Raw genomic sequence first — 8,925 nt, 5'->3', positions numbered from 1 at the left:
ATCTATTTTTGGAGGAATTCTAAGCATTATTCCAAATTTGGAGTAAAAGTTTTTTCTATTTTCTTTTGGTCCTTTATATTCTTTATTTTTATATATTTAGTATTTTTAATTTAATTTTTTATATTTTGTATTATTTTATAAATTATTATTAGATATAGTTATTCATATTTCTATAAATATATATGGCATTACTAAAATATTATACTAATATAAAATAAATTAGCATTATATTACACACAAAAATAATTTTGAACTTAATATATAAATAAATAAAGGGCAAACAGTTTTTTTTAGTCCCGTAATTGGACCCTTTTATCATTTTAGTTCCGTAAGTGGAGCATGTCGCAAACTAGTCCCATAAGTGAAAAATTTTCGCTGTTTTAGTCCTCCGGCGCCGGAGACGCCCGCGTGGCTCGCTGGAGGTGACGTGTCCGCCAGGTCAGCGACACCTGGCGGACACGTGGATTTATTATTTGTTTTTCATTTTTAAAAATTTTTAAATTTTTTTTTTTAATTGGACCAAATAAAAAAATAAAAAAATACAATTAAAAATAAGTTTTAAAAAAAATTAAAAAATGAAAAAAAAATAAAAAAATCCACGTGTCCGCCAGGTCAGCGACACCTGGCGGACACGTCACCTCAGGCGAGCCACGCGGTCGTCTCCGGCGCCGGAGGACTAAAACAACAAAATTTTTTCACTTATGGGACTAGTTTGCGACAGGCTCCACTTACGGGACTAAAATGATAATGGATTCAGTTACGGGACTAGAAAAACAGTTTATCCATAAATAAAAGTTGAATAAAGGTTATATAATTATTTAAAAATGAAGAATATAGTGGAATATTCCTTCTAAAGGAAAATATAAAGTGGGTTGGAGTAAAAGTTAAAATTTAGAAAAAAATTAAAGAAAATAGAGGAATAGTATATGGTCTAATAAATAAAAAAGAATATATAGCAAAAGTAATTACAATATCACAAAAATAATTTAAAAGCTATATTAAAATAACTAATTAGTCTAATTAATATTAAAAATTATAAAATATAAAATCTAAAATATGATTAAAATGTATAATATTTTTTTTTAAATAAAATTTTAAATGAGATGTGAGACATGTAGAAATGGCAGCATGAACACGATAACGAGACAAAATGATTAATAAATTAGTATCATTTATATAATAATTAAAAAAAATAATGATTAAAATTAATAAAAAAATCAAATAAAATTATCAATATTTATAACAAATTCAATATAATATTATATGTAATTATAAGTTTTGAGAACAGTTATCTAAACTATTTTATTTAAAAATAAAGTAAAAAACTCATATAAAATATATTTAGCTAAAAAAATATTTTAAAAAAATAATATCAGCTACTATATATACACACACACACGATAGTCTCATAAAAATAAATAAATAAATATAAAAATCAATAAAATAATATTGCAAGCTGAGAATTAGAGATTGAGTTTGCAAAATATAACTTTGTGTCAATAGTTAGGTTAACAAAATTTGTGAGATATTTATTTTCAGTTTGACTTTAGTGGCTCATATACAAGTAAACCACATATTGTTCGAGAAGATGCTGCCAAATATTTGAAAAAAAAATATAATATATAATATAATAAAATTACATATAAAATTATTCATACGTAATACAAAATAAATAAATAAAAAAAATCTAAAAAAAAAATATTTCTACCTCATGATCTACAAAGTCGACAAAAAAAAATGTATTAGTGAACCAACCTCATTATAAAAACACATAAATATATTCCCATATGTAAATATAATATTCTTGTTTATGAGATATTTATTTGAATATATTTATATAATGTGATTGTTATGGATGAATACGTTTTGTTTTTTGGTTTTTTTTTTTATTTTTTTTTAATTGGTGATTTAGAGAAGAGTTGATTTAGCTGGTTGAAAAAAGAAAATTGTAACATATGATTCGAATATTATAGATTGATTGTAGTATACTACTCATTCTGTCTGTCCAAAAAGTTTAGCTTATTTTGGATCGACACGAATATTAAAAAATATGAATATTTTATTGAAAAATATAAAGTAATTAAGAGTATTAATAAAAATAAATAAAAGGGATTGAAGAGAGAATGAAAATGATAGGTAAAAATGATAATGATATTTGTTATAGATAAATATTTAATGCTGGTCAATAATTAAATATTAAGTATTTTGATTTTTTCAAAAAATTAGTAATTGGAAAAATTAAGCATACTAAAAAAATGTAAAATTAAATTTGACAAGATGGACAGAGTGTATATTATAATTATTATTATTATTATTTTATATAAAATTTTAAAATTACTTTTTTGAAATTAAAATTTTCAAAATTATGAGTATAGGAAGGAATTCATAGATGTGGGATATACGTATACTAAGTAAAATATATATATATATATATATATAATGTATGCCATGTTAATACACTATGTAATATATGCATTGTGAATTTTTATACTTGGTCATATATATATTGTATGTGGTTAGCATTATATCGATTATAATTAGTTAGCACAATAATAATATCTTTAAAAAATAATAAAAAACTATTTCACCCTAATAACAAAATACTTTGACAATTATCAATGAATAATAACAAAAATCTAATTAATATTAAAACATCTCCAAGTACAAGGAAAACATTACACACATATGCAATCAAAAACATTTTGATAATGTGCATTTGAAAATCCATGGCATACCTCACACTTGATTTCTTATTTCCCAAAATTGAACCTGAAATTTTAGCAAGTTAGAAAGACTAAAAAAAATAAAGGTTGCTTATAACTCCCCTATGGTTTCGAAATTTAGCGTAAAATCTCCCTATACTTTAAAAATTGCATGATACCTCCTTATACTTTTAAAAACGTTGCATGGAACCCCACCACCATGAAACTTTTCTCGTGTGATAAGAAGATGATTTCCTATCTATATGTTTTGCATGGCAGAGGGGGTTTTATACAATATTTTTGAAAGTATAAGAGAATGTCATGCAATTTTTTTAAAGTAAAATGAGGATTTATGCTGAGTTTCGAAACCACATAGTGGTTTCATGCAACATTTCTTAAAGTATAAGGGGCGTCATGCAATTTTTAAAGTAGAGGGGGAATTTACGCTGAGTTTCGAAACCACAAGGGAGTTATGGGCAATTTTGCCAAAAATAAATAAATAAATATGATACCAAAGAAATATATACTTTGTTCCTCAAAAGTACCTTAGATATCACTATCATCATCATCATCATCTTCCATGAGCTCATTGATTGGAAATTCTCTCCATACATGAAAACATTGATCTTAAGAGTATGATTTTCCATACTTTGTTGTTCTTCCCATATTTGGTATGCTGAATTGATAGAAGACTCACTGCATTTTTTCAAGGAAATCTTGTGCAATGTTGGTATATCTCCGATGCCCCAAGGGATTTCTTCCAAGGACGGTAATTCAATAAGTTCGAGCACCTCAAGCACCGGATAGTGATACTCGTCGGCTATCCATTGTACTAGATCACTACGAACGATGATCAATACTTTTAGTCGAAGAAATTCCCCTTCAGTTGGATTCCAATCGGACCCTTTCGCCGTATCATTCAACTCAAGATGTTCAAGATTGGGTAATGAACTTACCATCGACATACGACTCCAAGGAATTGTGCATTTCTTCAGTTTCAATAGTTTAAGCGAATTCGGAAAGATGTAGCTCTTCCAATAAGCACCTATGACATGTAATGATTTAAGTTTCGACAATTTGGTAAGATCGCAAAGAGAACCATTCGACATTCTCATACACTCGTTGTGCTCGATTTCTAGTTGCTTCAAATTTGGGATTCCACGAAGAATTTCATCCGTAAGCTCCAAATTCAACGCAACCGAAAGGCTATGAAGGTTTTTGAGAATGAAGATCTCTTTCTCTTCAACATTGGCATCCGGAGGTTTAGGCATCACCAAACTTTCGGCGTAAATAGTTCTGAGTTGAGGCATCTCCCAAATTTCAAACGGTAAAACTATCGCGGCCGAACTTTTAGTTTCCGGAAATAATAAAGTTTGAAGGTTCCATAACAATCGAAGATTCGAAGGAGATATAAATTTTGGACAATAAAACATTGTAGCGGATACACTACGTAATTTAGTGTGTTGCACTAGGGAATCACAAGAGCAACCATCTTCGTCCATGACCTTGACCAATCTTAGTATCTTAATACCCGAATAAGTTGCTTTACAAGCGCCACAAACATGAGGATAACCTTGTGAAGTCGAAGAAGAAACAAAAACAAGTTCAAAGGGATTACTACGATCCTCGTCGTAGACAAAACTTCCACATAGGAAACACAATCTTTCGCCATAATTTATATGGATGTCTTGTAGTCTCGGAAAATGCATAAATCGCTCTTTGTTAGATTCACTTAAGCATAAGTCTCGCAAAAGATCATGAATACCACATGTTTTTATTTCCTCCTCAATTAGTCCTTGTTCGCGCATAAAAACTAGATTTCTATCGACAAGTTCTTTCAAGTATCTCTCGGCGAGCTCTTCCAAAGTTTGACCTTCCCTCGCTTTTATGAAACCCCCGTCAACCCACAATCTAATTAGCTTCAAGACATCAATTTTAGCATCTTCACGGAAAACTCTCATATAGAGAAAACACGGCTTCAGATACAAAGGAAGATTATTATAACTCAAAAGTAATATCTTTAAACAATGTTCTCCGTCACTTGCATTACCAAAGGAGCTTACGTTTTTTGCTACGGATTCCCAATAATCTTTCCTCGAACCCGCATTTGCAAGGAGTCCTCCTATCACCGTAATTTCCAAAGGAAGTCCTTTGCAATTTCTCACAATCACCCTTCCAATTTGCGACAACTCTAAATGTGGACAATTTTCTTCTCCAAAGACAATTCGACAAAACAAACTCCAACTTTTTTTCTCGTCTAGAAATCTCATCAAATAGGGTTGGTGAGATCCTAAAGAAGCAGCCATATTCGACATCCTAGTGGTCATAATAATCCGACTTCCATTACCATTATCAGGAAAAAACCTCCTAAACTCATCCCAAGCTTGCAAAGTCCATAGGTCATCCATAACAATCAAGTATCTTCTACCAAATAACTTTTTGTGCAATGCTTCTCCACATCTTTCCAAATTTTCACGACATATTACAACTTTCCCATAATTGACAAGACCTAAAAGAATCTCATCAACCCTATACTTTTGGGATACGGTAAGCCAAATACGTACATCAAAGTGTTCGACAACATACTTATCTTCATAAACCCTTTTAGCAAGAGTAGTCTTGCCAATGCCACCCATTCCGACAATTGGAATGATTTGGAGATTGGCTTCATCTCTAGCCAACTCATACTTAATCTTGATCACATCTTCGTCGAGTCCCACTATAATATTCTTCACATTGGAAGAAACATTCGATGAATAACCAATAGTAGGAATAGAAGCTCGGGTTTGTTTTCCAACTCGGACCTCGTCCACTAACCCTTTAATCATCGACAGATCTCTCTTGAAGTAGTCGATCTTTTCGATCATTAAGCCCAAATCTTCACGAAAACCTGTCAGGTCCATATCAGGGTTTTCTCGCCAAGATCCCTTCTGAAGTTGACACACTACATGTAAGTCGAATATTTCTTCAGCCTCAAAACAAGCTTTCGATATTTGCCTCCACAGACTTTCTATCTTCTGACATTCTCTTACAGGATGAAGTTCGAGGAGTTCGATCAAGAAATTGACACCTTCTTGGAGAGATTCAATCTGTTTTATTTCGACATGAAGGAAACAAATTCGAGCACGGTAAAGAACATTGTCGAGGACATGAGTAAGAGAAACCAAGGATGTATAAGCAGCAACAGCCATCTATCAAAATCTCAGAACTAGGCTCCTGATGACAAAAAAAACCTCAGCAACTATGAATTTATTTTATTTGTGAAAAAGAATCAAGGTAGAATTAATTAAGATTCTCAGATAAATAATTTGTTTGATTTGTAAACATTCAGTTGGCTCGAGTCTTAATGAGCCAAACTTATATATAATTTTTTTTTTGATTGGTTTAGGCTCATTAACTGCTCTAAGTACCATAGTTGATATATATAATTATTTAACGATGATAAACAACAACAATAATAATAAGGATAAACTGTTTTTTTTAGTTCCGTAATTGACCCCTTTATCATTTTAGTCCCGTAAGTGGAGCCTGTTGCAAACTAGTCCCATAAGTGAAAGTTTTTCGCTATTTTAATCCTTCGGCGCCGGAGACGCCCGCGTGGCTCGCCGGAGGTGACGTGTCCGCCAGGTCAACGACACCTGGCGGACACGTAGATTTACTTTTTTTTTTTAAATTTTTTTAATTTTTTTAATTTTTTTTAATTGGACCAAATAAATAAATACAAATAAAATTAAAAATAAATTAAAAAAAATATTAAAAAAATTTTTAAAAAATGAAAATAAAATTCACGTGTCCGCCAGGTGTCGCTGACCTGGCGGACACGTCACCTCCGGCGAGCCACGCGGGCGTCTCCGGCGCCAGAGGACTAAAACAACAAAAAATTTTCACTTATGGGACTAATTTGCGACAGGCTCCACCTACGGAACTAAAATGATAAGGGGTCCAGGATTAGAAAAAACAGTTTACTCTAATAATAATAAAAATAATAATAATAATAATAATAATAATAAAATACCGTTGTAATAATAATTTGTTAAGTATAAAGATTGGAGTACCTTAATTCGGTGCAGATGGATGTATGTGCATAAAATTTGTTGCAGATGCTGGGTTGAGAGTAGTTGAGACTGATATTATTATTGCTATTAATATGTGACACAGAAAGAAATCTGTCTTTATGTTGTGATATGTTGAGCTGTCTGCTGCCGACACTCTTTTTACTTTAATACAGCTATTATCTGAAAGTGCGCACCGGATAAACCCCCAACTGAACTTAATATCCTGCAAATCATGCAAATCAGGCCCGACGGAAAAATCAGATGACCTAAAACGTTGAGGGTTTGAACCCATAACGTCACGGTCACAAATCCAACTCCTACACCACCATACCATTCCTTACGGAACAAATTAACAATACATTAATTCGTTATACAATATGTTGTCGGTTATATATTCATATACTATCTATAGTATTTTTATGTATTGATTGAGACCATCAACGTAACGCTTCATTATAGCGTTACAGTTGAAATAGTCTAAAATTCGACTACGAAAAAAGACTAATTAAAACAATCATAGGCACGAAATGCCAATTTGTACAAATATCAACTTACAAACAAAATTTAATTTATACAAAAAAAAATAAAAATACATCTCACAAATCCAAGCTCAAAATCAAAATTCAATATCATATTAGAACTAAAGAAATTAGCTACTCATAATAAATATACAATTTAAGTATGGTTACTTTATCAAATTTTATCCATTTCTAGTGCCAAAGAAAATAAAATCACAAATAAGTAAGTTTCATAACAAATCATAAATTATAAGCACAAATATCAATCTAAAAAAAAAAAAAAAAAACAAGAACTTGTGATTCATCAATTTCCTTCCAAGGCTAATTATAATCCATGTGAAGTATCGAGAAGAAGATTAGTGGCCCGATAAATAAAAGAGCGGAAGAAGTTATAATTTTTCTTCCTAATCACATTTTGTACAATATATATACTTCATTTGTACATAAGCATATCTAACTTTGATGTTATAGGCAATGTGGGATAATTAACTATTTTCTAAGTTAATCCACTTAACCAAGCTAATTTTACTCTAAGTAGCTCCCTTAAGTCCAATCAAGCCCACTTAAGTCTTAAACGAGCCTAGTTAATTGATAATCACATCAATTAACTAATTTTATCGGCTTATATTATTTTATTAATCGATTTTGAGAAATTTTAAATTTTATTAACATGTTAATTTTCATCAATTAAATTTAACTGATTAATCGATGTACAATAGATTGATGTAGATGAACTTTCTTTTTCCTAGAAATAAAATTATAATTTATTCTCCAGGACTAGTTATAGTATTGATTAAGATTAATCCGCACTGTGCTGAATATGACTAATCTACACTATACAGATAAGAGCTAATCAACATATATATAATAAACATACAACACATTTATTTAGTCAACACAACACTCAGGTGCGTTAACTTGAGGCATGTTCTATAAGTTATAGTTTATAGGTATGCCAAAATTAAATAAAACATACATATTTCCACGAAAAAAAAAAAATGTAGTATAACTGAAGTAAAATCATTTTCTCAGGGAATAATTTTTATTTTTTTATTTTCAAGTGTTTAATATATATATATAATGAAAAGAGAGGGGGGGTTGGACGTTAAGAAAAAAATAAAATAGTAAACTAAAAATCTACAAAAAATTCTACGGCTAAAAGTTAACCTCAAAATAAATAAGCTTCTAGTCTAGAAATAAAATTGACAACTTGGATAGTGGATTTGATCATCGATAAATATTTAATTTTATTGGCTTCTAAATGAATTAATTATAGTTATTGACACGCACTTAATAACCAAGTTTTTCTTACTTATTCGACAGTTAAGGTACGCCCGTTAAATTTAAAATTTAAAATTTAAAATTTAAAATATGATTAAAGTGGATAATCATATTTCCGAAAAATAAAATGAAAAATTATATGGAACGGACAAAAATAAAAATAGAGACAAATTATGTGAAACAGATGGAATATTATTTTTTTAGCGAAAAAATGCGTCGAAACAACATAGTGGTTAGTGTTATCCTATTATGATATTTTATAGTATGTTAAGTCTATTAAATCATTATTATATTTATATTTATTATTTAATATTTATTTAAACTAAAATAAATTTATAAAATATTTTACATAAAAATAGTATAATAAAA

General features: G+C 30.0%; 1 protein-coding gene across 1 annotated transcript; it reads right to left on the bottom strand.

The window, feature by feature from the left end:
• Positions 1–2,625: 2,625 nt before the first annotated feature.
• LOC127251207 (putative late blight resistance protein homolog R1B-17) lies at positions 2,626–5,893 on the bottom strand. Its single transcript, XM_051274801.1, has 2 exons — positions 3,248–5,893; positions 2,626–2,769 (listed from the first exon to the last, which is right to left on the bottom strand). Exons 1-2 carry the CDS (start codon positions 5,891–5,893, stop codon positions 2,737–2,739), a joined length of 2,679 nt encoding a protein of 892 aa, XP_051130758.1. The 3' UTR covers positions 2,626–2,736.
• Between the last annotated feature and the right edge of the window lie 3,032 nt (positions 5,894–8,925).

Source organism: Andrographis paniculata, unplaced genomic scaffold (assembly GCF_009805555.1).
Source record: "Andrographis paniculata isolate CXL003 unplaced genomic scaffold, ASM980555v1 Contig43END, whole genome shotgun sequence".
NCBI classification, from domain to species: Eukaryota; Viridiplantae; Streptophyta; class Magnoliopsida; order Lamiales; family Acanthaceae; genus Andrographis; species Andrographis paniculata.
The sequence above is the reverse complement of the archived record's forward strand: the minus strand, read 5'-3'. Positions and strand labels throughout refer to the sequence as shown.